Source organism: Tympanuchus pallidicinctus, unplaced genomic scaffold (assembly GCF_026119805.1).
Source record: "Tympanuchus pallidicinctus isolate F22 unplaced genomic scaffold, pur_lepc_1.0 scaffold46, whole genome shotgun sequence".
NCBI lineage: Eukaryota > Metazoa > Chordata > Aves > Galliformes > Phasianidae > Tympanuchus > Tympanuchus pallidicinctus.
The window spans coordinates 851,829-878,875 of NW_026294765.1; the positions used below are offsets into that span (position 1 = coordinate 851,829).

The following is a 27,047-nucleotide window of genomic DNA, read 5'->3' on the forward strand; positions in this document are numbered from 1 at the left end:
TCGACACCCGCAGGCCGAGCGCAGCCCGCTGCCGGAACCGGGGCTGCCCCCCTCCCTGTGCCGCGCCCCTCATCTCCACACCTCCCACCCGGGATGTGAGCGGCCCGGCCCGCTGCTCTCACCTGACCGTAGCGCTATTAGGAGCCGCGGCGGCTCGTCCCGCCGGGCACGGCCCCTCCGCGCCCGGCTCAGGCCCTCGGCTCGGCCCCGCCGCCGCCATGGCGCTGAAGATGGTGAAGGGCAGCATCGACCGCATGTTCGATAAGAACCTGCAGGACCTGGTGAGGGGGATCCGCAACCACAAGGAGGACGAGGTGAGCGACCGACGTGTGCGGGGTGGAGGAGGCGGGGAAGGGGCGGCCTCGCCCGGTGCCGCTGTGCTGCTCGGCCCGTGGTTACATGGCGCTCTGTGCTGGCTGGGAAGGCCGCGCTCGGCCCAACTCGGTGCTGGTGGAACTCGAAGCACGGAATGCTTTGGGTCGGCGCTCACAGCTCGGGCTGCACGGGCTTTATCAGGGTATGGGGCATCGCCAGGCATAGGGACCCGCAGCGCTGCGCGGTGCCGCTGCTCTCTGGGTGCAGGATTTCCTCTCACGTCTGATTCGTATCTCCTCTCTTTTAATTTGGAGCCGTTCCCCTCTTGTTCTAATGCTGTCTGCACGCGTTAAAAGCTCCTCTTCTCCTGCTTGAGAGCACCTTAAGGCTGCCTCTGCCTAGAGCGGTGTGGCTCTGCCCCTCTGAGAATCGCACACAAAAATGTACCTTCTTCATCTCGAGGCAGAAAGCAAACGGGCGCGTTGGCTGTTATTCTCTGTTCTGTTAGAGGCACATGCTCAGCAAATTAGTATAGGTTAGATAATTACTCATTAGGAACACGCTGTGTGAGACTTTCTGCGTTGACTTTGTAGTGTCATAGGTTAAGTGTTAGCCTTGCTGCCTGCGTCTTCCCAATTACGTTAATTATTAGGTAGATGGTCACACACTTGTGTGTTGCAGCATCTCATTGCCTGCTGAACTGAGGTGCAAACACCACTTCCGAAACCACTTGATCTTTCTGATGGCTTTTAAGCAGATCACTGTGCACAGGATGAGGCGTTTGCTAGCAGTGATACTTGCAGAACCATTCTGGCTGCTAAGGACTGTGTGGTTCCCTGCAAACCACAGCAGACTGGGAGGGGGCCTGGAAGCAGGTTGTTGTGGGCTGCTTAATGTGTTGTACTTGAAGCTAGAACAGGTAAAGAGGCCAATAGACACCTGCTGCCTCACACTGAGCTCCAAGCTGATGTGTCACCCCCTGTGTAAGCAAGAGGCCGATGTCAGTGACAGGTTTGGGTGGTAACGTGGAGCGGTTCATACAGTGCTGGCTCTGCCATTTGGAAGCTGGGCAGTAGGTATTCATGTGATGAAACGTGTGTCTTCTATAAGGCTGTGTGCTTTGGAATCCGTCAAAGCTTTTGCTTCAGTGGCACAGAAGTGACGGTGGAAGCACACGGCTGTTCCTTGCTGCAGCTCTGGCAGCTCAGCCATCCGTTACCGAGAAGCTGGGCTTTGGTTTGGTGCTTCCCAGGGAGTGGTTGTGGGCATCTTCTAATCCTCACAGGATGCTAAGATCAGAATGGCGTTTTAGAGGAAGTAGCTGCCAAAAGTCTTCCTACAATGCTCCTGTTGTTCATTGCCTAGTGAGTGTTGCTCAAATATTGAATGGAGTTGTTCAACTGACTTGCGTGTGTCGTGAGGTAAGGATCTGAGCCTGAGGCGTGCTTTGTCCCATTCAAAAGAGTAAACTTGTTTAAAACAAACGGCATGCTTTGGTGGCAGGGCTCTTAGCTGCTGGATCTCACTCAACAAGAAAGAAAAGTCTTCAAAAGAGGGGTTTAGTAGTAAAATTAAAATGATGCTGGAAGAACCGAAGGCACATCTATGGTTTATTGTTCTGTTTGAGTGATGCTTTTTGTTCTTAAACCTGACAGCTTCCCATCCCTCTGCAGGTGCCATTGCAAGCTTTGCTCTTGTGCTGACGTGCAGAGTGGATGTCGTTCAGGGTCAGATGTGGTCCTGCACAAGCAGTGGAAGTTTCCCAGCAGGTTTGCTGCGTTCCAGCTTGGTGCTCATGTGTTCCCACAGTGCTGGGGCCTGGGGGTGCACACGAGCCCAGCTGTGAGCCTGAAGGAGCACTGCCAGCTTTATGGCAATGCTTGTGTTCCTCAGTTCTGCAGAGGAGCTGGGGGTGATGAGCCCGTCAGCCCAGCTCTTTGCTGCAGAGTGCTTAATTACCTGCCAGAGACCATTTTAATTTTAGTTTCTGAGCTATATCCAAAGCTGACCCATTTGTTTAGCGTTTCAAATGTTGGAATGGAAGTGTTGGTGTTCTGTGGGAGTGGGACACCCCAAATTAATGCAGCCACTGCTCAGTGCTGGCGTTCCTGTCTCAGGGAGGCATGGAGCTGAGCATGCTCCTGTGCAGCAAGCACCAGCATGGATGGCATGGCACAGCATTGCTGCATAGACTTCCTTGTTTAACACACCCTGCTTACTTCTCAACACTGCATGCAGATTCTTTAATTCCTGCATTGTTTCCTGGTGCAAGCTGAAAATCTGAGGAACAGCCAGATCTGCAAGGTACCCTGCTCTGTGCTCCCTGGGCCTTCCTCTGCTATCTTTGTCGTTGGAAATGGCATCCTTTTGGCTGTGGAAGCAGTGAGTCTTTCATTGGTTCTGCTGTGGTTTTGTGCCATGAGGGACAAACAAGGGGTGTGCTGAGCATTCCAGGTGTGTGCTGAGCAGCTCAGAGGTGCCTGGCACAGCAGGCTGGTGGAACCCTCGCTTCTGAGCGGCTGCTGCACGAGGGCAGGGGGCTGGTGTTGCTGCAGAGCCTGCCCAGCTAAGCACGGGGATGCTGCCCTTGGCTGCACAGGTCCTGGCACTTCTCCGCTGCGTTTTCAGATTCAGTCAGGTAGGAGGAGCTGTGAGGGATCTTCTACAGTCTTCTGTTCACAGCTGCTGAAGCTGAGCAGCAGTCAGCACTGTGGCCTTCTGGCAATGTGGCTCCTGGCTGCTTTTGCAGCAGTAATACCTAAAGGCAGGGCCGGAACACAGCAGGCATTTTGAGGAATGCCAAGAGCACGTTGGTGCCCAGTGCTGAAAAACCCACTTGAGTGCTGGGCAGTGCAGCTTGTCAATGGCAGACAGCACTCTGTCACTGCTGCTCCATCACTCACTGCTTGTCGTGTGTGTGGCGGAATCTCTGAAGGGAACCCATTATTCCATCTGCTGTGGAGTGGCTCTGGAGTTGTGTTGTTCATTCTTCATGCCTGTGAGTTGCTGGGAAAAGACAAAGCAGGCGTGGGGACGGCGCACAGAGGGCTGGGCGGCTCCAGGGAGCTGCATGGCAGTGAGAGCTGAGCCAGCAGAGCAGGGCATGGGCTGCAGCTCCTGCAGGGCTGGGGGGAGAAATGGCATTGCAGCTGGCTGTTTCCTCACTGAGGCTGGGTTTGATGTGGCTGCCTGTCCCAGTGCTGAGCACAGAAAACGGGTCCTTTGTGAGCAGTGGCCGTGTTGGAGAATGTAGCAGAAGCTGCCCAAAAACTGTTACTATGCGAGTTTGAGGGATATGCCAGAACCTTCAGGCTTTTCACTTAGAAGCACTCTTTGGTCCTGTATCCGTAATGGAGCTTACCTTCATCAGAGCCTGAGATTCCTCAGGGAGAGAAATGTGGAACTGGCAGCTGGAAGATGCAGGGTGAAGGTGCTCCGCAGCTCTTTGCACAGTGGGGTGCGTGCTGCCTTCTCAGGGCTGAGCACTTCTGTCTGCCGCGTCTCTGGGATCTGAAAACTTATTTGCTCGTGTGTGTCTTAACATAAACCCTTGAGGAATGTTTAATTGCTGTGTAATTAATAAAACTGTCATCAGACTGGAGGCATTTCTATTAAGAGACTCAGGAATAGGCCGCCGTGCACTGCTTGCTTAATCCAAAAGTAAGAAGTTTCAATGCTGTTTATTGATTTATAAATCAGCTTAGGCCAAACTTGCTGCTCTCCTGCAGGTGGTGTCTCAGCTCAGATCCCCCTGGGCTTTGCAATGTCAGGCCTCAGTGGCACCAAAAACCATTAAACACTCAACCCAAATGTCACGTTCTGTGCTTTTTTTCTTTTGTTTTTCTACACTTCATCTTATCCCAAACTTTTTCTGCTCTATGGTGGTAACTGTGCATCCGTTGCAGACCGTATCTTGCTCCCTCTGGTGTTTGCTGTTAATCATGCTCATCTTAAAACCCTGCATTTAACCCTGAAAGGTCAGAACAGGTAGGGAGTGCTGATGTTGGACTCCGTGCTCTGATCTGGTGGGAGGCATTTGCTGCTGCAGTGGCTGACAGATCTGAGGCTGCTGCCCAGGACTCGGAGATCCAGCTGTGTTTGCTTTCCTGGGCTGTGAACACAGGATTGCTTTTCCTTCCTTTCCTCCTTCATTTTGGAGGTATCATCCTTGATGCTTGATACCTTTGCACTCAGTGCTGCTTCTCGCACTGCTTTTGGTGCTCCTGGGGCAGTTTGGGTCTGGCACAGGGCCGTTGAGGATCTCCCTGGGCTCCACTGGGTAACAGCAGCTCGCATTCATGGCCTTTCTTGGCTCTTCACATTCACAGCAGCACAGGGGTCGGAAGGGAGCTCAGGAGATCGAGTCCTGCTCTCTTCCCCCATCACCGTTTGCCCTTCAGCTTCGTGCTGCTGTTGCTGGGTGCTCTGCTGTGCTGTCACTGCCTCTGCTTGCGTCAGCAGCAGCACAAGGAGCTGCTCCCTTGGAGCTGCCTTTTGGGCAGCCTGTGAATACCTGGGCTGTGGGCTGCTCCTCCGGTGGCTGTGAGCAGTTGGGTTGCATCCCAGGAAGGCTTTGGGTGAAGCAGCGGGTGTAGCTGGGAGCTGGTGATGGGGAGGTGATCAGTTCAACACCGTGAGCTGGTTGAGCACAGAGCCAGGTGTGTGCCTTCTCCATTCCTTTCTTCAGTGGTCCTGGAAAGCATTTAAGGCAAGAGTGAACCAGTGCCCTCCTGGGAAGCATTTCTTCACACCACGCTAAGGAGGCAGGCACTAAAAACACTTATGCAAGGACCATCAGTGAATCAGTGCTGGGAAAAATAACCAGCTTTTGGTCTGTTTCACTTTTCAAATCTCCCCCCAAATATTTGGGCCTCGCTGTGGGATTGCAGTGCCTACAGGTATGCGAATGCTCTCTCTGCGTGGTGTGGCTGGGTGGCTCTGTGCACGTGGCTCCTTTTGCCATCAGCTGTGATGGTGAATCTGGGCAGCTGGATTTGGGGGGAGGTGGAGTCGATGTGTTCCCTTCGTTCTGCTCCTGGATGGCAGTGCTACTCCAGGGAGATTAACAGAAAGTTAATGCCTGCTGAGCCTTTAAAGCCTTCTATTTATAGGGGCTCGGGTTCCTTGTCCTTCTGCAGGATTTGGTGTGCTGATGTTGGGAAAGGACTTCGTTCTGCTCTTCAAAATGCCTTATTTCAGTTTCACATCTGTTTCTGGGCTCTGCAGTGCACTTTTTCCACCCTCTTTTAAGGAAGTTGCTCACTACATCAGTCTCATTTGCAGACAAGGTTTGCCTGTAGGCTGCAGGGGCAGCTGGATGTGGCTCTACTGGGGTGCATATTTAATGTCCATGCTATTTTTTCAGCCCTGCGGTCATGCAGTGTTTTGTCTGAGAGGATCTTGGGAAACTGAGGGTGACATTTAAAGAACTTTGGGGGTAAGAGCCGTGAGAAGTGACAGGAGCACTTTCTGGCTGTGTGCATAAGGATTGAGAACCTGCTCCATAGCACCCAGCATGAAGTGCTGGCCGGGCTGTGCAATGCGATACAGGGGTGCAGGGTTGGGTGACAGCCTGCTGCCGTGCTGTGTGTGCATAAAACATTCAGGGCTGGGTGCAGTGCCTTTGTAGATCAGTTGCACGTTGCCTCTGTCACACTTTCAGCATCTCAGATCAAGTGTGCAGTTCTTCCTGCCAGTTGTCTTTCACGTTAAACGTGACTTTAAGTTTCCCATGGGAGCTGCCTGGGCCTGAACCACCCCCAGGCCGAGCTTTGAGTCCCAAACTTCTTTTTCATGGGAGATGTCAGCCGTGAAGCTGCTGTGTTTGAAGGCAGTGCTGCTCCTGTTGGCTGTGAAGTCCCAGTGCTGAGATCAGCTGCAGCATCTTTGTGCACCTCAGGCCCTGTGTGGTTGCATGGTGCTGCCATGCACTGTGTATGGATTACAGCATTCTTAGCCTTGAGCAGCTGGATGCCACGGCTTGAAGGTGGGATGGGGTAGAAGGCCAAAAAGCAGTTGGGATAACACACAACACGGTCATTCAAAAGCAGGCTGAAGAAGCCCTTTGGTGGCAGGTGCTGCTCTCAGGGCAGAGCCGTGCTGTGAGCTCTGCTCCTGCTCTGCTTCCTCTGGCAGCTGATGCATCTCTCTTGATGATGAGTGCAGTGGTGCATGTGTGGCTTTCTGAGGAGACAATGAAGCCCTCGCTTTTATGTTTGTATGATTTCTGTAGCAGATGCCTTCTGTGCTTCAATCATAATTAATTGTGACCAGAAAGAGTCTGAGTTAAACATCCTAACAAAGTAAAATCTGCCCTGATGGTTTCAGATGATGCTTTTGCCCCATCCCTCCTATAATCACAGATGTGGTTCAGAAAGAAGTGAAAGGTCAAATGTTAAATATAAATGTTGTGAGTTACTGACAAAATCAGACAAATATCGAGGCAGGAAAAGCACTGAGGGTTCTCACACTGGGATGCAGTGAGCATCTGAGTCTGGGTCAGGTGCTGTGTGCAGAGGAAGGGAAATTGATGTCACCTGAGCCGTGGCCTGTCTTTGACATGGTTATTTCTATGGTGGGAAGGGAGCAGGAGGGAAAGGCACTGAAGAAACACTTGGGTGTACTTTGTTTCATAATAAACAGCACTGCTTCTTGTGAATGAGAGCTTCCCTTAGAATTAAGGCCTTACCTAAAGATCGTGCGTGAGAGAGGTTTGGTTCTTGCAGGTCTGCCCTGCATCCTCCCCACTGACTGCTGGAAGCCCATGGAGGGGAATGGCCCTGTTAAATGAGCAGCACTTCTTTGTTTCCCTCAGGCAAAGTACATCTCCCAGTGCATCGATGAGATCAAGCAGGAGCTGAAGCAGGATAACATTGCAGTGAAAGCAAACGCCGTCTGCAAGCTCACATATGTAAGTGCCTGGCTGAATACTGTGCTGTCAACCGGTGTCACTTCTCACCTGCTGACTGGCAGCTGGCCTCTTCTTGGGCTGTGCTTTCGTGGCAGCTCCGTCCTGGAGGCACGTGCTGCAGGTGGAAGTGCTCCCACGTGCATCTCTGCCACCAGTGCCTGCGCATTCCTTTCCTGTTCGCTCTTTGTGCGACTTCATCTCGCTGAGCTGGGTCAGCAAACTGATCTGCTCAGAGCTAATCCAATAGCAGAGTAGTGTTCAGCTGGATGAAGTAAGAGCCCGTAGTCGCATGAGGACTTGAAACTGGTGTTGGTTCCTCTTCGTGCAGACCTTTGTGGAGTGGGGAAACTGTTAAAGAGTGACTTTTGTGATTCTGTTTAAAAAGTAACACGGAAAGAAGCTGCCCGGGTGGTGCCTGTCCAGCTGCACGGCAGTACTGGAGCGACTGCCAATTAATTCTACAGCTTCTGGTGGGACTTTAGGTAACTTTAACTACTCCATGGCATAGAATGCAACGTAGGGCTTGGTCATGAGGTGCATTGTTATTTTTGGACCCTTGTTTCATCTTTCTGAGCTCTCCGGACTGATTCTCTGAGTCTGTAGTTACAGAAATGTCACTTTGTTCTCTGCTCACAGTTACAGATGCTGGGCTATGACATCAGCTGGGCTGCTTTCAACATTATCGAAGTCATGAGTGCATCCAAGTTTACATTCAAAGTGAGTTTTCTGTTTAATTACGGCTGTGCGGGCCGAGCTGTGTCACTGCTGTAATGAATGGCTGTGGTGATGTGTCATCATTAGGTTTGATTTCTTCAGGAAGCCAAGCAAGTCGACTTTCTGTAGTACCTGGGCACTGCTTGTCCTGCCACCGCAGGCTTTTCTAGCAGGTCTTGGTGTGGCAGCTGCTGTCTTTCTTGTGGAAAAGCCAGGCTGTGGAGTTGTTTTGGTTCATGAAGGCCACCTGAGATTCCCTGTGCTGTATTTCAATGTGCAATTGCTGTGTAACTGTTCCTGAAAGGTTTGGTCCAGTTCCCAGGCTGAGCTTCCATACCCAAAGTCAGGAATGAGGGAGTGCTTTGTTTGAAGTGCAGCAGCCATAATAAATATTCCCCATTTCTCCTAATGACAGTCCTACTTTATTTCTGCATCTCCTTGGCCATTAAGTCTGTATATTCTAATGAAGGACGGGAGATGAAGCTGATTTTAATATCCTGAAAGAGAAGTATTACAACTGAAGGTGTCACTTAAAAAGAGTTTGTGTCAGGAAACAATAGAAAACCGTCACACAACTGTCATCCCTCTTTTGTTAAGCAAACCCAATGCCTGTTTTAAACAGCTGGTTGTTCTTGATCTAAACATCTCTAAAGGTTTTGTAATGCCTTTGTGTCTCCTTGCCTTCTCACAGAGAATTGGGTACCTGGCTGCCTCTCAGTGCTTTCACGAAGGCACTGATGTCATCATGCTGACCACCAATCAAATCCGGAAGGTAAATTCTCAATTTCAGTTCCTGGTTTCTTCCTATTTGTCTCTTAAGAGATTATGCAGTGCTTTATTTATCTGACAAGAGATATGCTGAAGTAGAATTCTTCTCACGTGGTTCACAGTCATCACAGCATCTGAAGGACTGATGCAGTCTTAAGCTCTCTATAGGTTTCCCTGGTGTTGCTTCATGCCAGCTGTTTCTTTGCTTAAAAAGCCCAGTGGGAATTAATTCACCCAGTGTCTTTCCTAAACACTCCAATACATTGCAGCCATTACAGTTGGAAAGTTCTGTTGCTCTTTAAGAAGTAATCTATTTGTTCCTAAAGTAGAATCTAATTTTCTCCCACCTGCCAAAGGTACCACAATGAGATGCTCGTGGTGCAGAGCCCTGAGGGCCTGCCTATGTTTAGCTCTCCTGACGTGGTTTCCTTGCCCACGTGACTCCTCAGTGTTAATTCAAACAGTCCAAGAGCAAACTGTGCTGCCCCCTTGGTATCTTTGTTTCCCAATAACTGAATTCACCCTGTAATGCTCTGTCTTTCACGAGATCCAGCTTTATAACCGACATCTGAATGCACTCAGATGTGACTGGTAAAATATCTAATGCACCAGGCTGGATTTTAGAAGTACTTTCTACCTACAAACAAGTGCAAAGAAACTTGGCAGATGAGCTGTGTTCTGCACCCCAGCTTGAATTCTGTCTCTTTGGGCTGAAAGCCACGGTGCTGCCAGCAGCTTGGAAGGGAAGTAATCTCCTTTCTGTAATGAGGTGAGGGCACTGCTCTGTGCTCATCATCAGAGCACGCCCTGTGAGGCTGCTGGCGGTTTGGCTTTGTCTTAACAGGGTTAGTATTTAATTCCTTTTTTGTTTTTTTTAGGGTTTTAAACATATTTGTAATCATGTCAGAGGTTTTACACAATTATTTGCCATTTCTGAGATAGCACTGAGGTATGATGTCTCTAATTGCTTTCATGATGCAGTCACCCACCTGTTAATTATGATTCCTTGTGCCTGTTATTCAGGGCCACAGTAGCTGTGTTTTAGCAGGTGTTGGAGGAGACTCTACTTAACAGAGTCAACTTAATACTCTTTATAATAGAGCACATAAATATTCCCTTGGAATAGAAATAGCTCTGCTGCCAATCTGAATGAATGAAATTGGTTTGAAAAAATACTTTCTCAACATCCTTTGTGATCTTAAATTTTTGAGCCTGTTTTTCCTTTTTTAGGATCTGAGTAGCCCTAACCAATATGATACAGGAGTTGCACTGACTGGCTTGTCCTGTTTTGTTACTCCAGATCTTGCCAGGGACTTGGCAAATGACATCATGACCTTGGTGAGTCAATAAGACTAAAATAACTTCCTTCCTCTACTTAAAAGACGTCAAATTGTTCAAATCTGTGTGATTTAGAACTGCTGTATGTGAAAAGTGATCCTTTTTCCTTGTGAGCCCTTTGGGCAGCCTTTCCAGACCTGAGTTCTGGAGGTTTCCCTTGGTTGTTTCTCGTAGTGGAGGTGAGAGACGGCAGCCCAGCCCTCCTCACTGAGCTCCAGAGCAGCAGTCACCCATCAGCCAGCTGTGAGAGAGCTGGATGAGGACCCAGGGGCCTTGGGGAGAACCTTAGAAGTGTCCATCTGTAAGAGCCTCACCCCAGCTGTTTGGTTCACAGATGTCTCACACGAAGCCTTATATCAGGAAGAAGGCAGTGCTGATCATGTACAAAGTGTTTCTGAAATACCCAGAGTCCCTCCGTCCTGCGTTTCCTCGCCTTAAAGAGAAACTTGAAGACCCAGATCCTGGTGAGTGGATTTCAGTAACTTCTCTTCCAAAACGTCTTAAGTGTAAATGCTTCTCAAGCCTGTGGAGAGAAGAGCATGTGAAAAATACCAAAATAAAGCACTTGAAAGAAGCAAATGTTTTGAAACACATGCATTAGATTATAAGGCTTTTCTTTTATTCTCTTAGTGTTATCTGTGTCTGATGAGCTATCCACAGTAAGGAGGGGAGGAGAATGGCAGTGTCCTTGCTGAACCCAGACCTGATATCTATAGCTTGCTAACAGTATTAGAGAGCAGCCTTCCTCAGTTCCTTCCTCAGTTTGCTTTGCATTTTTGTGTTTATTTTACTCCCTCACCTTTGGTAACGATGCTGAGCCGTTCCTTGCAACACCCAGATCTGCACCACGAGCTGCCTTTGCTCTGAGCATTTTGCAGCAGAAGCTTCAATTCAGGCCATGACGATCTCTTCTTCTCTCACTTCTGTTTCCCAGGTGTGCAGTCTGCTGCAGTAAATGTTATTTGTGAGCTGGCTCGACGCAATCCCAAAAACTACCTTTCCCTTGCTCCGCTGTTTTTCAAGCTGATGACATCCTCAACCAATAATTGGGTTCTCATTAAAATTATAAAACTGGCAAGTATTCCTTACCTACGTGTAGAGGATTGAGATCTTCATTAGATTATGTTGAGTGTGAGAACAGTTTACTTGCTTGGAGGTATTGTTACCATTAAATCTGAGTGAAAAATAAACCAGGAATCTCTTTTGTTTCTGTCAATGTAACCAAGGACAAAAAATATTTTAGGAGAGGTTGATTAAATGTAACAAATGCAATTAAGGAGTGTTTTTGTACTGCTTAAAAACAGCTGTTGATTCAGACTCTTGTCTGCACGTTTTTTCATAGTTTGGTGCTCTTACTCCACTAGAACCCAGACTGGGGAAGAAACTGATTGAACCTCTGACCAACCTCATACACAGGTACGTGTGGCAGGTGCTGCTTTGGTCACTCAGGGCTGGGGATGTGCCTGGCAGGTGGGTCGCTGGGCTTGTTTCCTGATGCCAGGTGTGTTGGCTTTATGCATCAGAAGATGGTGATGGTGAGGCTGTTTCTTACAAAGCCATAAGATACGTAGTTGGGTGCCTGGCTGCCAGAGTGTGGGTTTCTCAGGAGCTCTGTGCTGTGCCATCCTTCATTCATCTCTCCATCTGCCATTCTTGGGGTAGGCAGAGGGTTTGGTTTGGTCTTTGGATGAGAGTGGTTCACTGCTCTGTAACCAGTCCTGAGACTTGGGCTGATTGCTTCCTGGCAGTTAATTTCCTGTGTAATTAAAGTTGTGAACTAGCTCTGAGATATCACTGACAACTCTAAAAAGTGTGATGGTTTTCTTCCCTATTTAAAGCACTTGATTTCTGTTTCAGCACCTCAGCCATGTCTCTCTTATACGAATGTGTGAACACAGTAATAGCAGGTGAGAACTGAAATTTGTAACCTAGAAGAGAACACAATGAACTTTGCCATTAGTTAATGCTATTTAAACCTTTTCTAATTTATTGCATTTTATAACTGAATTAAATTGCTTGGCAAACTTTCCATGTTCTGTTTCAGCGTGGGGCTGTGACTGAAGTCCTTGGTTGTCAGCAGATGAGGCTGAGTTATTCCAGCTATCCTCTGGTTGCTAAAGGCTAAAATAAAGCAGCAGTTAACAATGAGTGATTATTTATATTAAGCTCCTAAATGCTTTTAGAACTGTGAATCGTGCCAGCAGCCATCAGATGGCAAATACCATCAGTTCTTCATGGAAAGTTTGCCAGTGTTTGCTGATTTGAGGAAGTTAACAGGATAGGGCCACCTTTGTGCAGGCTGTGTGCTGCTGGGGGCTTCCCAAACATCCATTGTGATCAGCAGTGGGAGCTGACTTTGCCTCAAGTCAGCTGGCTTGATGAAAACTCCAATTTAATTACAGCAAACTCCAGGATCCGTTGTGCATCTCATTACGTTAGGGAAATGCGTGCTGAGGTTCATCTGCATGGTTGCTGATGACGTATTTAAGTTGTGGCTGCAGCAGGATATCACTAATACCATCCTTAATGAGAGCACGGTGGAACGTTAAGCAGCTCCAACCTGGCTTCTGCTACAGCTCGTGCTTTTGTTTCCATCCTGCCCTGCAATTTATTGCTTTCCTGAAGTTAGATGAAGCTGCAGTGTGTGGAAGGGCCTTTCCTTCTCTTCTCTCTCCTCCCAAGCTGCCCAAAGCCCCAGCAGGCGAGCAGCAAACAGATGCTCAGCTTCCCCTGTGGGCAGAGCTGTCTGTTGGCCTTTGTGGTGTCCAGAACACAGCAGTGCTGACTGAAACGTGTGCTTCTGTATTTCAGTTCTGATCTCTCTGTCCTCTGGGATGCCCAACCACAGCGCCAGCATCCAGGTATGGCACGTCTTGTGTTCTGCCCTGTAAGCCCAAATGTGGTGGGTAAATGAGCTTGTGTTCCTCTGCTAAAGCACTAAATGACTCCGGTTTAGGAGGATCCCACAGACTGAAGCATTTCCTATGAATTCTGTTGCTTCCTTTAGTTTGGAAAGCAAGGTCTTCTGAAGATTTTCTCACTCCTTTATTCAGCTACTACTATTGATACATCATGAAGTCTGCTTTGTTTTGCCATGCAACAAGACTACTAGAGGCCGCAGGTCTTCCTCAGGATGCTTCCCTGTGTGCTCCAGCAACCCCTGCATGTAAAACAGCTTCATAAAGAGTTGTTGTAATGTAGACCTTTAAAGCTTGGCCTTTTTTTTTTCCTTCCAGCTTTGTGTGCAGAAGTTAAGAATATTGATTGAGGACTCTGACCAGAACTGTAAGTATGTTGCTTGTCTTCATGGCAGCTCTGAGCAAGCACTCACAAGGGAGACATTGCAGCAGTCTTAGTGCAGTGAGCTGTGTCTCCAAACATCTTGTTCAGTATTACAGAGCTGTTATGTTGTAAACAATTGTTGGGTCTGTAATGTGGAAATAATTTTAGATAGCGAGCTCTTCTTGTACTGAACATCTTCTAAACGAATGAGATGAGTTATCACTGCAGCTTATGGTCTACCAAATCTACAGCACTTCTCCTTCCATGCTCTGTGCCTTTTCTTTTAGTGTGCCTCCTGCTTGGGAAAGTAGTGAGGGCTGTTCAGATAGTCAGAGCTTTATAGTGAAATGTAAGAATGCAACTTTTTTTAACGACAACAAAGAACATTGGAAAAATCTTTTTTTATTTTGTGCCAAGATTTTTAATTGTTGTTTTTTTTATCCTACTTTTTCCCCGTGGAAAATGATCTCATTCTTAATACATCAGCCTTCTTAATACTCCTTATGCTGTGCTCACCCTACGATGCCAGCTCTCAAAACCCAGAGGTTCTGTATGAGAAAAACGTGTTTTGATATCAGAGTAAAAGTTGGAGTGGGAAAAGGCAGTGATCAGTGTGTGCAGCCATGGCCTCACGTGTGGGACTGTGACACTAAGGAAGGTCATCTGTGGTGTGCTGGCTTTCAGATGTGTTCATCCTGGTCACAAACACTTGTTTGAATTATGAAGGTTGGTGTGAGCAGAACCAGCCGATGTCAAAACTTCACGGGCAACAGCAACCAGTATTTCTATATTTGGAAAGAAGTTTTATTTTGTTTTGCACAGTGAAATACCTGGGCCTGCTAGCGATGTCCAAAATCCTGAAAACACATCCCAAGTCGGTTCAGTCTCATAAGGACCTCATTCTCCAGTGTCTGGATGATAAAGATGAGTCTATCCGACTCAGAGCTCTGGACCTCCTGTATGGCATGGTACGTTTCTGCAGCTGTTTCCCTTCCAGCCTTATGACTCTTTAATTGGGAAGTAAATGGTTCAGGAAAACATGCAACTTTCTCATCCTCCCCCCCCTCATTTGCTAATAACTGCCTTATCATTAAAGCTATACCAGAGCTTTTATTTGTAATGAAAGAGCTTTAAACGCTTCCATTCCAACTGCAAGAGCAAAAGTAACAGCACTTGATCTCTGAAACTGTGGTTCCAGTTTGTGCCTTTCATTCAAGAGCCTGCAAAAGTGGGGCTTAGTGGGGTGCATCTGGTTTCCTTGTGACACAAAAACTCAGGTCCATTGAGGAGCTAACATCTGCTTTAAAAGAATTGGAAGCACTTGGTACAGGAAGTACCTTATTTTGAGTCAGCACTTCAGTAACAACCCCTTCAACAGGTATCAAAGAAGAACTTGATGGAGATAGTGAAGAAGCTGATGATCCACGTGGATAAAGCAGAAGGGACGACGTATCGGGATGAGCTGCTGACGAAAATCATAGACATCTGCAGTCAGTCCAACTACCAGTACATCACCAACTTTGAGTGGTCAGTGGTTCTTGTGTCTGCTTTGAGACCATCAGCAGTGGCAGCGCAGAGCTGTCTGATGAAACTGCGCCCCTTCCACTTCCTGCAGGTACATCAGCATCTTGGTGGAACTGACTCGGTTGGAAGGCACGCGGCACGGGCACCTTATAGCAGCCCAGATGTTGGATGTAGCGATCAGGGTGAAAGCTATCCGTAAATTTGCAGTTTCTCAGATGGCCATGCTGCTGGACAACGCTCACCTCATCGCCAGCAACACGCAGAGGAATGGGATCTGCGAGGTGCTGTATGCTGCTGCCTGGATATGTGGGGAGTTCTCTGAGTAAGTGTGTGCTCACAAAGATTTGGGCCACTGACAAGTGATTCCTAAGCTGTTCTTCTCTCAAAGCACGCGTGCTGTTGCTAACAAAAGGATTGCTTCTTCCCCACTCCTCCATACCGTAGCAGTTCTCAGTTGTTTGTAGTCAGGACAGATGCTTATGTTGAATATCTGATCTTTCTTCTGCATTCCTGCCCGCTCAGGCGTGGTTGTGGATGTGAGCAGTTTTAATACAGTGAAGGAGCTCTTTAATCATTGTCTGACCCTACTGGATTGTTTTAAAGCCACAAACACTGGTGCAGTGAACTGTGTTCTGTGCAGTAAGCATTGCCTACTAGTTCCTGTTTTTCTTGGGTAACAAACCAGAACCTCACCGATGTGAGCAGTGAAGTGCAGGATGGCAGAAGGGGCTGCTGGTCCAGCATTGCCAATGCAAATGGCACTTAAAGGTGCAGTAATTGGTTACTGGAGGAAATACTGCACTCATAAAGGCGGGAGCCGAGCTGTTTCCCTGCTTCTTTAAAGGATAAGGTGGTAAATTCATGCATGCCGTGTTACTGCTGCCACTTGGAAGGAGAAAAATGCAGGCAGCAGTGATGGTGTATGTAGTCCAACTTGTCTTTATTTGTGCTGCAGCTGAGGCGTCTGAAGAATTCTTAAGGCTGACAAAAGTGCTGAAGTTTCTCCATTGGTGCCTGATGTCAATTCTGTCTTTCTAGACACCTGGAAGAAGCAAATCAAACATTGGAAGCAATGCTGAGGCCTAAAGTTACTACTCTACCCGGCCACATCCAGGCAGTTTACGTGCAGAACATGGTGAAGCTGTATGCATCCATCCTGCAGCAGAAAGAGCAGGCTGGGGAGAAGGAGGCAGCTCAGGAAATCACACAGCTGATGATCGAGCGTTTGCCTCAGTTTGTGCAGAGCGCGGATCTGGAGGTTCAGGAGAGGGTAAGAGAACAAAATGAGGCCGTTCAGGGGGCACAGCTGGAAGAGGGGGGTGGTGCTTCCTTACCTCCCCGATGGCAGCAGTCAGTGCACTCACCTTCAGCTGACTTTGGAGCGTGAGGGGGGGGCTTTTCTGATAGTAAAACCAGGAAGTTTTATTATCGGTTCTGAAATTACTTTTGTGTTTGTTCTTAGGCTTCTTGTATCTTGCAACTAATAAAATACATTCAGAAGCTACAAGTGAAAGAAGTGCCTGTAGCTGAGGAAGTAATAGCCCTGTTTGCTGGTGAGCTGAACCCTGTGGCTCCTAAGGCACAGAAGAAAGTCCCAGTTCCAGAGGGGTAAGGTTCCTTCTCTCATGCAAAGCCTCACTTAAACTGCTTAAGCCTTAAAGTAAAGCTGGGATATGACTATAAACCCTGAAGTACTCAGAGGTACTGAACCAAGCTATTTGTGTTTACTGCACCTCTTGCCAGCTTGGACCTGGATGCCTGGATCAACGAACCTCCATCAGACAGTGAGTCTGAAGATGAAAAGCCCAAAACAATTTTTCACGATGAGGAGCAAAGGCATTCCAAGCCCAGGCATCCAGAAATGGATGAAGAAGAACTGGCCAGGGTGAGTGAATTGTTAAGATGCTGTTTTGCACATAATTTAGTGGTAGTGTTGTCAGAGAAATATAGTTGTACAGTAATAATGGGACTTAAAGTTATATCCAGAATGTCTCTTGACTCAGAACGCTTTTGTCATAATTAAGCTGCTGTGCTGTAGAATTTTTGCAAGTAGGCAATGTTCCAAATATTAAAAGAGCACATTTTGCATTCTGCTGCCTTTTATGTCTCTGCTTGTAAGCAAACACTCTAAGCACAGATTCTCTTTTCCTTCTAGCGTCGAGAAGCCCGGAAACAAGAACAGGCAAACAACCCCTTTTATATTAAAAGCTCTCCTTCCCCACAGAAGGTGAGTGAGTCTGATTCCATCTCTTGTTGGCCTCCCATACTGTGTCTCTCTGAATGCTGGTGCTGCAGCTTCCTGTAGGGGCACTTGTGATTATTCTCACTGCAGTTACAATCACGTAAGTGTGGTGCCTCGAGTGACAACCTGCAGCTGTTTTTATGAGCCTTCTTTCTGTTGGAAAAGCTTGCAAATGACTACATGTCACCAGAGCAGCCAGCTCTCCATGGATTTCCAGTGGACCTGGACCTCCAGTTTAAAAATAGTGCTGGCTGTCACAGCTTCCATGGCAGAAAACCTTCTTGCAGAGAGCAGTCTTGTCAGAGTTGCCGTGGAAAGTTCACTGTCTGGATTTTACCAGTCAATCCTCAGAAGCTGCTAAGACATTTTTCTGCTTTGCCTTTACGTCACAGAGTCCTGTGCAGGAGTTTGTCCCACTTTGGGTGCTGCTTTTGGGGTTCACCTCGAAAGGCACTTCATCAAGAGTGCTGGGAAGACTGGCCTCCAAGTGTTAGTTCAATAGTAATCCTTCATGGTCCTCTGGAAGCACTGCGTGTTTGTGCTCAGGTCACAGTGGGCTCTTCTTGCCATCCCCTCCAGGCAGAGTTCCTCTTTTATTCTGTGTCCCAAGTGCTGCCCCCATTCTCCTCAACCTACACCTCAAAATTCCACGTGAAGTGGCGAATTGTTACTCATAAAGCACAAACCAAAAAGCCTTCAGAGTTGCAGGAAGCCTTTTCCATGGCAGCAGCAGGGTTAAAGCACTGGAGCCCGAGGCAGGATCTTTTCTAACAGCAAGCAGTTGGCTCTAACATACAGCCAGCTACCAGATAGGATTTAGCACCGAGCTTTTCCATTCCTGTCATTTAAAATGCTCACTTAGGGGATTAAACAGCCTGCTGTTCAGAAATGTCTATTTATACAGATCTGGCAGTGCTCACAGCATACACTTTCATTTTCCCAGCGTTACCAAGACACTCCAGGTGTGGAACACATCCCTGTGGTCCAGATCGACCTTTCTGTCCCCTTGAAAGTTCCAGGTAGGTGCAGCTGACACTGAAAATGAAGTGCAGAAACTTCAGCAAAAGCGATAATGTAAAATTCTTAATTGTAAAGTATGAGTAGCATTCATTAGGCTCTAAATTGGCTCTGTGATCGTGTGCACTGAAAGCAATTTGGCTTCTTCTATAGGAATGCCAATGTCTGACCAGTACGTGAAACTGGAAGAAGAGCGGAGGCATAAACAGAAACTGGAGAAGGACAAGAAAAAGAAAAAACAGAAAAAGGAAAAGAGAGGGAAGCATCACCGCCACAACTCGCTGCACACGGAGAGCGAGGAGGACATCGCGCCAGCCCACCGCGTGGACATCATCACGGAGGAGATGCCCGAGGTCAGCTGCTGGCCTCTGTGCTCTCACAAGGCAGCCTCCTCCAGGGCTGCAGAGCTGGCGAAGAACTGAGTGATGGAGATGGCCCTGAGCTGTGCTTTGCAGGGGGAGGAATCTCTTCTTGTGCGCTGGGGCCGTTAAAAGAGCAGTGTGCATCTCTGCTGTAAAAGCAACGTTGTCCAAGCAGTCGCTTTGTTCATTGTGCTCTGCTGCTTCACTTTGACGTTGTCTTGCTGTCCAGTCAGCAGGTTTGCAGCTGATGGCAGTTAATTGCACGTGCTAGTGATGTGATCTGTGTTTGTTCTTAAAACTTCTGTTAATCAAAACCAAACGGCAGCAATTCAGATCCTGCGATCTGAGAAGAATGGCTTTCTGTTCTAAATTAGTCTTGTAACGAGATGCTGTGTTAATGTGTGCTGTTGTTAAGACTTGCTGGGCCTGGCTGCGAGCTGCCCTGCTCTGTGGTTAGCAAGCTTCAGAAGCACCAACAAACTGCACTGGGGGATGTAGAGCTTGATGTAGAAGTTGCCTGAGGTACAGTTTGTGAGCTGAGGGTCTCTTTGTCTCTCCTGCAGAACGCATTGCCCAGCGATGAGGATGACAAGGATCCCAATGATCCATACAAGGCACTCGACATAGATCTGGATAAGTAAGTTTTGTGTGTGAACTTAATGACTAACCAGAAAGCAGGAGGGCTCGGCTGAGGCCAGGCTTACCAGGGCCCTGCCTGCAGCCCACTGGGTGAAAAGCCCTGAGTCTCTCTCCACCCTCTGATGTAACTGTAGGCGGCCCTTCAGGTTGGGTTCCTGCTGCAGTGTAGATGACAAAAGCTGAGCTGCTGAAATACTGGCAGTTTGGGGGAGGGTGGATAAAACACTTTGTGTGGCTGGGTCCCAGCAGAAGTGAATGCCTGAGCCTTTGGGGGCACCTCTGATTCCGTGTGCGTTTGCACCGAGTGTGATCTGTGTTCATCTGTGCTCATCTCAGACCTGCTGTGCACAGGGCAAACCTGCGTGCTCTGTGGAGCTTCAGTGCAGTGCCACTGTTGAGAACTGTTCTAATCTGATCGGGCTTCTGTATTGTTCTCATCTGTTCTCTCCCCGTTTCATATGAGTCACTGTGCTCTCCTCTCACGTTTTCTCATGTCTGTGTCCTCTCTCTCCTTCTGTGCTTGCACTGCTATGTCTGTGTCACGCTCACACGCAGTCTGGTTTCAGGGAAGCCTTCCAGGTAAGACTGTACTGCTAAGTGCTTCACCTTCTTATCTCAGCTTGGTTGATTTTAGTGGATGGCATGAATACACGAGGGGTCACGAAGCTGTTGAAATCAATGATCCTCAGATCTGTCTGAGTGTTTTCCTTGCTGACCTTCAGCAGTGAGACCAGCAGATATCTTCCTGCTTAAATGTTTGCTGCTTAAATGCAGAAAATGAATGGCTAAGCAGAAGCTGTAGGAAAGGAAGCAATTAGCCAGCTTTTTCTCTTCTAGACAGCGTTTGAGAGTGAATAAACTTGTGGTGCTTTTTCCCAAGTAATGGATTCTGGATATGATGCAAATCTGAACTGCTGGTGGTGCTTTCTGGAAACAAGGCCTGCCGTGAAGCACAGCTCTTCAGTGTCACAGTAGAGCACAGCTTCGTAGCATCAGCTGCCAAACATTTTGCTGCTTAAACCCACCTCTGCTCAGTGATGTTCAGAGTCAGCACCACACCGTGTGCCTTTCTGTAGGGTTACCCACAGGTCTGCAGCTGGCACCTGGGTGGCAGATGTTACCACGAGCTTCAGGTCTCCTTCACAACATTGCTCAGCTTTCTAATCTGAGAGCAGTGACTGCAGTGACTTAAACCTCACTTCTGGTCCATCTGTGCTGATTTAGATTTGGGGTCCAACTTGTAAAAGGCAAAAAAATAACCAGCAAGAGCCAGACTTTGGAAGCAGAGAATCTGAGTGAAAGGAGTCTGTCCTTGCAGCAGGCTGATGTTGTGTTTGTGTCTCAGACCCTTAGCAGACAGTGAGAAGCTGCCAGTGCAGAGACACAGGAATGCTGAAGCCCTGAAGACGCCCGACTCCGAAGCTCCACCTGTAGAGAAAAAAAGCAAGAAACCCAAAAAGAAGGAGAAGAAACACAAAGAAAAGGAGAAAGACAAAGGGAAGAAGAAGGAGAAAGAGAAAAAGGTGGTAGAGGAAGAAGAAGTGAAAAAGGTAATTTGAGGCTTTCTTTTATGAACAGCTCTTGTCGTCCGTGTCTTCTGCCGTGTTTTGTGCTTGTTGGTTAGGAGTCAGAGCTACAATGTTGGCTTCTGTCTCCTCTCTGCATTCAGGAGGAAGACTTGGATTTCTGGCTCTCCACGGCTCCACCTCCTGGCTCTGCTGCCCAGCCACAGGTAGACACCGCAGTGTCAGAGGGCTCCTTTCTCACAGCTGCATCTCAGCTGTGGTGGCGGTGCTTTGTCACGCTGCAGGAGGGAAGGGCTGATGGGTTTATCTGCCCACTGTGTTGCCGTGAGGCAGTGAAGCTGTGTCCCCAGTTCAGACACTGCTGTGGGAGGTTCCAGGCTCACCACAGTGCAGGTCAGTGGAAGTAAATGCAGGTGGAGCTGCAGGCTCTGTGAGTTTCGGTGTTACCAACCTGTGGTTTTAGTTCTCAGTGTGAACTAGAAACCAGCCATATTAATGGAGGTGAGAGACCCAGTCTGACAGAAAAACTAACGAGTTTCTATGGGAGACTCTGCAGGAGAAATGGAAAACAAGGCATTGATTCCCTGCAGAAGTCTTTGCTATCCTGTCCTCGAGTGATCTTTGGCCAAGTCTCAGCAGCATGAAGTTGATGCCAGCTTTGATACCTGTTATTGTCATGTAACTTCCTGATAACAGTTTGGGAGGAGGGCGGGTGTCGCTGTCACTGTTTCTATTCTGGGGTTCAGCTGTCCCAGCTGTGTTCCATTGGTGTCATCATCCTTCTGATAATCCACTCAGAGCTGGCCTCAGGCGAGCGCTGCTGTTGTGTCTGAGCCTGAAGGGGTAACAAAGGAAGAAAGGGAAGAGCAGCAGGAAGAAGAAGAGGAGGATGAAGGGAAGGTAAGCAGTCCTGAGTGGCTGACAGCCTCAGCTGTGTTCTGTGTCTCCTGTTCCACCTGTCTGGGTGGAGGTTGGTGATGCGGAGCTGCAGCAGTTGTAAAACTGAGCTTCCAAGCAGCTGAAAATATTTGGCCTTCTAATCCCAGGCTGCTTTGGGCTCTGAGGCATTGGTGTTGGAGCTGAGAGCAAGGCTCAGCACAGCACTCAGTGATGGCTGGGGTGCAGGGGATGAAGGCTCTGTTCTGGGTTTCTGTGGGGTAGGAGATGCCAGCTGTGTGATGCAGGGCAGCAGCGTCGTACTGGCTAAGATTGCGTGGGTTTCTTTAAGGAGTCGTGTCAGTTTCTTGTTGTTCTTGCAGAAATCCTCCAAGCATAAGAAGAAAAAGCACAAGAAAGAGAAAGAGGAGAAATCGAAGGATAAGAAGAAATCCAAAAAGAAGCATCACCACAGCGAGGAGGAGGTGGCAGAGTCTGTGCAGAATGGAACACTAGATGATGAGCCACTACCAGTGAGTAGCTGGAGCTCTGGGAGGAAGGCAGAAGCTGAACTGTTCTTTGGGGAGGGAGAACATCAGCTCTGCTCAGAGAAAGCAGCCCTCTGTGTGTGACTGCCATCTGTTCCTTTGCAGCCCATGTCCAGCTACCGCCTTCTTGCCGAAAACCCATACATTAAAATGGTGAGTTTGTTGGCATTCAGATCCAGAGCATTTCTTCTCTTTTTGTTTTTTTTTGAGAGGATGGTGCTGCAGCTTCATCTAGGCATCTAATAGCAAGTGATTTGAATCCCAGGAGGCAGATGCCCAGCAGGGCTCTGCCTTACACCCCTTTGGTTGTCTATTAACAAGTTCTTCAGCTGAAACATCCTCCTGCTCCTTAGCAGTGCTGTGGGGCTGATCACCTTGCTTTTGTTGTCCTGTGGCTGCGCTGACTCATCTTTGCAGCTTGCCATGTGCTGGTGGTGCATCCTGTTGCTGTGCTACACGAAGCTTCAGAACCTTCCCTGTGATTTTTCTTTCCTCCCTTGCAGACCTACGATATCCAAGGAAACCTGCAGAACGACAGCCAAGTGACCGTGTCTGTTATCTTCGAGAACAAAAGCACTAGCTTCCTTAAGAGCATGGAACTCAATGTCCTGGACTCTCTCAACACTAAGATGCTCCGACCAGAAGGATCATCAGTGCACGACGGGATACCTGTGCCCTTCCAGCTGCCCCCTGGTAATGCAGGGCCTTGCTCGGTGTGCTGGGAGCGCTCCTGGTCCGGCGCTGCCCTCTGCTGGAAGGAATTGTTTGAGCTTCTGGCTGTTTTTCCTTCCAGAAAGACTCATCTTTCTGCCTGGGTTTCAGGCAGTTCATTGCAGAGGATAAATCTCCTTAAGCAAGGCTGTGAATGCAGGTGGTTCTGCAAAGCCAGGGTGCAGGGCTGGGAGTGCAGCTGCCAGGGTTCCTTTTTCAGGCTGGTACGCCTCTAAATGTGCACCAGCAGGAATCCCCAGTTCAGGAGGTGTTTGCTGTGAGGTTTCAAATGAAAGAAGATCCTGATTCCTACCGAGTAGCTATCAGGGCTGCCTTCCAGATATCCAGGGGTTCAGTGCTGTAACACTGAATTCAAAGGAGGAATTGTGCACATCACAACTTCCAGCTACGTGGAAAAGTAGAAACTTGGTTCAGAAATAGTGGGTCTGTAAAGCTGAGCTGCTGCTGATCGCTCTGTTCTGATGATGATGATGATGAGATGGATGCGGTTTCCTTACCTGACTTCTTCCTCTCCTTTCTTTATGCCAGGAATCTCTAACGAAGCCCAGTTTGTGTTTACACTTCAGAGTATTGTTATGGCTCAGAAGTTAAAAGGAACGCTGTCCTTTATAGTCAAAGTAAGTGCAGCTTTAAACTCTGTGCTTCTGCTTCCTTTGGAACTGCACAGGGGAGCTTGACTGGGGTGGAAAGCACTGCTTTAGAGCTTCTCTGAGGCTTCATTTCATCTCTGCTGCACCAGCCCATTCTGTGACGTGAGAAGTATTTTTATGTGACATCTCGAGCAAAGAGTGCTGCATAAAGCATGTCCTGAATTGTCAGCCCTGGCAGTGGGAGCAATGCAGCCTGAGACACTTACTGCACTGCCAGATAGGAAGTGATGCCTCTGCTGGGGAGAGGAGGGCAACCAGTTACAGGAGAGGCAACTCAGGGTGTGCTCTGCTGTCAGATTGGTTAGCTGGCACAAGGCTGAACAAAATAGTAATGAGGTAACATTAATAAGGTGTAATTCAGCCAGACGCAACTGGAAAATAGAGCTGGGTCTGTTCAGCTGTGTTCCTTACCTGCTCTGGGTGCCTGTATTGACTCAGCTGCCCAAACCTGGTCCCGGTGGCCATCGTCACGCTGATCCTTGAGGCCCGCTCAGCTTTTATCAAGGGGAGCTGAGCCTTAAAGCCTCATCTGTGCCTCGCTGGAGGTGGGGGTGGTGCCTCCTCTCGCTGCCTCGGGGCTCCCGTTCATCTCCTTTCCTTTGACCTGTTGCAGAATGATGAAGGTTCAACCCATGAAAAACTAGATTTCAAATTGCACTTCAGTTGCGCTTCATACTTGATCACGACGCCTTGCTATAGGTAAGTGCCACTGGGGCACCTCCTGCACGGGGCTTCTGCTGCCATGCGGAGCTGAGCTTTGGCTGCAGCTGCAGGACACGGCATGGGTTCGATTCTGGCTGCTGGTGATCGGTTTGGTGGCGGTTCTGTCGTCTCTCGTAATGCCTGGCTGCTGAAATGCATCCACTGGTTGCTCCAGGTGGTTCTGGAGGGGCTGTGTGCCACGCTGTGTGTGGCAGCAGCTCCTGTTGGTGCCACAGGGCGCTGTGACCGGCCGGAGGAACGATTCCCACGTTCCCTGAGAGCTGAGCGATGTGCAGCCGTCTGCATCGCTGGTGTCTGAGGGTCTGCATGGGGCTGACGGGGCAGAGCTCACCCGGCTTCGTGGCCCAGGAACTGACTTGACTTCCTGTATTGCAGTGATGCTTTTGCCAAGCTCCTGGAGTCTGGAGATCTGCACATGAGTTCCGTTAAAGTAGATGGAATTAGCATTTCTTTCCAACATCTCCTGGCAAAGATCTGTTTTCATCATCATTTTTCAGGTGGGTCTCTTGCAGAACCTCCGGCAAAATTCCGTCTTTTGAAATCCTGCTGTGTTTGGTGAGCGTGAATGAATTGCAGAGAGCTGGTGCTGAGTTCTGCAATGCTTTTGTATCCTTAAAATGAGCTCGGCTCTCTGGCCCCTCCAGCAGGAGTTTCTGTTCCTTGAGGCCAGACAGCAGCAGCTCCGCTGAAAGCAAACTGCATTAAAGAAGTGCTCTCACTGAGTGCCAGCTCTGCTTCCTTTGCAGTTGTGGAACGTGTTGATTCCTGTGCATCCTTGTACAGCCGTTCCATCCAAGGGCATCACGTCTGCCTGCTGGTAAAAAAGGTGAGTGTGTCAGAATGCTCTGAAACGACTGGGAGGAGCGGGGTCTGTGGTTTCCTCATCTCACTGGGAAGGGGGAAATGGTGCTGAAATGGTGACGGGGCAGCAATGGATGCCAGCAGAACTGAGCCACAGCCATGGATCTTTTCTTTCTCTTGAAGGGAGAGAACTCTGTATCCATAGATGGGAAATGCAGCGATCCCACCCTGCTTAGCAACTTGCTGGATGAGATGAAAGAGACATTGTCCAAGTGCTGAGCGCCCACACCAACAGCCCGACTTGGAGAAACACCCGGCGTGCAGCGGCAAGCAGACCCAGTGTTCAGGTTCCTCCCTCGTACGCATGCACTATCCTGGGGCACGTGCTTTTCAGTTACCTCCATCATTTGCAGTTCAAACATTTTCAGGCTGTATGTTACCTTTTCATTTTGAGACTTTTTACAAACTGTGCTGTTCACCCTTTCTGGCCCAAAGAGATCCGGTGATGTGACTGCAGGGGGGGGGGGTGCTATTTATTCAGCAGCTCGCGGCGATGCTGTGACCATTTCCATCTGACGGGGCACTGAGCAGCACTCAGCCCTCGCTGTTGCTGTGTTTGTTACCAGGAGGCTGGCTGTGCTCAGCTGCAGCGTCTTCGGGGCTGCTGTGGGTGATGTCTGTTTCTAGCAGAGGCTGATGCTGGACCTGACGGCCTCTTTTTTGTTTTTCTTTCTTAAACGTGATGATGATGATCTCAAGATCGTTGTGATCGGCTCACGAGCATCCTCTGCCTCTGAGCTGTGGGAGGGGGGATGTTGGTGGGCTCCTGTTGGTCGTCGCCGTGAGCCTTAACCTGGTGGGGCTGGGGCTGGGATGCAGCGCTGCTGCTGCCTGCTCCCACTGCTGGCCCTGCGGATGCAGGCTGTCACTGCTCCATCTGAGCTCTGCTCATGTATTCCGAGTCCACTTCAATTTCACATTCCTGACAAGTTATGCTGTAGCAAGAAACTGGAAATCCAGAGGGGTTTTTTCCTGCTTTTCTTTCGCCATCTCCCTCCCAGAGGCTGACAGCAGCACCAGCCCCTGTGTGACTGCAGCTCCTCTGCGCAGCCGGCAGAGCAGCGCTGCTTCCCAGCAGTGCCAGGGGTTGAGGGGATCCGGGGAGGAAATCGAACCCCTTCTGCACTGAACCTCGTGGCACCACGGCCTGGAAAGGAAGGGCTGTTTTCTGTCCTTTACAGACGTGCTTAACTGATGTCCCCCAAAGTATCGTGCTGCTTTTTTTCCCAGCTGTCGTGGTTGCTGTTCCGCACGCAGCAAACAGAACGGTTTTGCTTTGAGGTGGGGGCTGAGATCCATCGATTGCTGTTCCCAGAACTCCCCCAGGGAGGAGCTGAGCTGCTGCCCTTCCAGCAGGGAGCAGCACGAAGCCTCACCTCCCCCCTGGGGCCGCCGTGTACATTAAATGTGCGCTGCCCTCACACTTCGCTCCTCTGTGTCCGTGTTTGTGGACAGGCTGTGGCTGTGCTGCAGGAGCAGCTCTGTGCAGGTCCTGCTGTTGCTCAGCCCCTGCTGAGGCAGCTCCTGTGTTCCAGGCTGTGTGGATCCCGCGGGTCTGCCAGGGTGGTGTTCCTCAATTCGTGTTTTTTTAATTCATGGATGAAAGCTGTCACTGTAGCATGTAGAGTCTCCTCTTACAGAATCCCGTGCAGTGATTCTAGAACTTTGAACCCGTATGATGTGTTCCATTCACAAATTTATTTGCTATCAACATTCCCTTAAAACAAAAAAAAAAAAAAAGAAAGAAAAAGAAAAAGAGAACATACCACAAGCTGCTGTAATGATTTTGTGTCGAGATGATCCAATAAACTTTCAAAACAAAGTTAAAGCTTTTGGCTTCGTCGAGGAGTCGTTTGGAAGCAGCCTTCAGCTCCTCTGGGCTGCAGGGACGGTTTGGCAGTGGGGAATCGCCTGCAGCTGGGATGGGTGGCTGCTGGGCACCCAGCAGCTGAGAGCCCTGCACAGGTGAGGAGACCTTTCTGCCCCAGCGGCCGGAGCTGCGTGGAGAAATTCCTGCTGC

The 27,047-nt window shown here is 49.0% G+C and overlaps 1 protein-coding gene across 2 annotated transcripts; it reads left to right on the forward strand.

Moving 5' to 3' along the window:
* AP3D1 (adaptor related protein complex 3 subunit delta 1) lies at window positions 1-26,855 on the forward strand. Of its 2 annotated transcripts, XM_052702748.1 has the most exons (32): window positions 1-314; window positions 7,130-7,225; window positions 7,862-7,942; window positions 8,631-8,711; window positions 9,938-10,045; window positions 10,380-10,509; window positions 10,980-11,119; window positions 11,388-11,461; window positions 11,903-11,952; window positions 12,857-12,906; window positions 13,282-13,330; window positions 14,150-14,295; window positions 14,706-14,854; window positions 14,943-15,173; window positions 15,890-16,121; window positions 16,314-16,459; window positions 16,595-16,736; window positions 17,007-17,078; window positions 18,037-18,112; window positions 18,264-18,463; window positions 19,036-19,109; window positions 20,457-20,661; window positions 20,781-20,843; window positions 21,436-21,537; window positions 21,897-22,046; window positions 22,167-22,214; window positions 22,565-22,754; window positions 23,322-23,410; window positions 24,057-24,142; window positions 24,542-24,663; window positions 24,913-24,992; window positions 25,151-26,855. In XM_052702748.1, exons 1-32 carry the CDS (start codon window positions 219-221, stop codon window positions 25,244-25,246), a joined length of 3,654 nt encoding a protein of 1,217 aa, XP_052558708.1. In that variant the 5' UTR covers window positions 1-218; the 3' UTR covers window positions 25,247-26,855. The 2 variants fall into 2 exon arrangements, with proteins under 2 accessions (XP_052558708.1, XP_052558709.1); XM_052702749.1 differs by lacking the exons at window positions 1-314; window positions 7,130-7,225; window positions 7,862-7,942 and having other exon boundaries at window positions 10,008-10,045.
* The last annotated feature ends 192 nt before the right edge of the window (window positions 26,856-27,047 follow it).

What these genes read in the sequence shown, in the direction of transcription:
- AP3D1 (XM_052702748.1), top strand. Translation starts at nt 219, where the DNA reads ATGGCGCTGAAGATGGTGAAGGGCAGCATCGACCGCATGTTCGATAAG. An exon ending in GCAACCACAAGGAGGACGAG is followed by an intron (nt 315 to 7,129) that starts GTGAGCGACCGA and finishes TGTTTCCCTCAG; the next exon opens with GCAAAGTACATCTCCCAGTG. An exon ending in CCGTCTGCAAGCTCACATAT is followed by an intron (nt 7,226 to 7,861) that starts GTAAGTGCCTGG and finishes CTCTGCTCACAG; the next exon opens with TTACAGATGCTGGGCTATGA.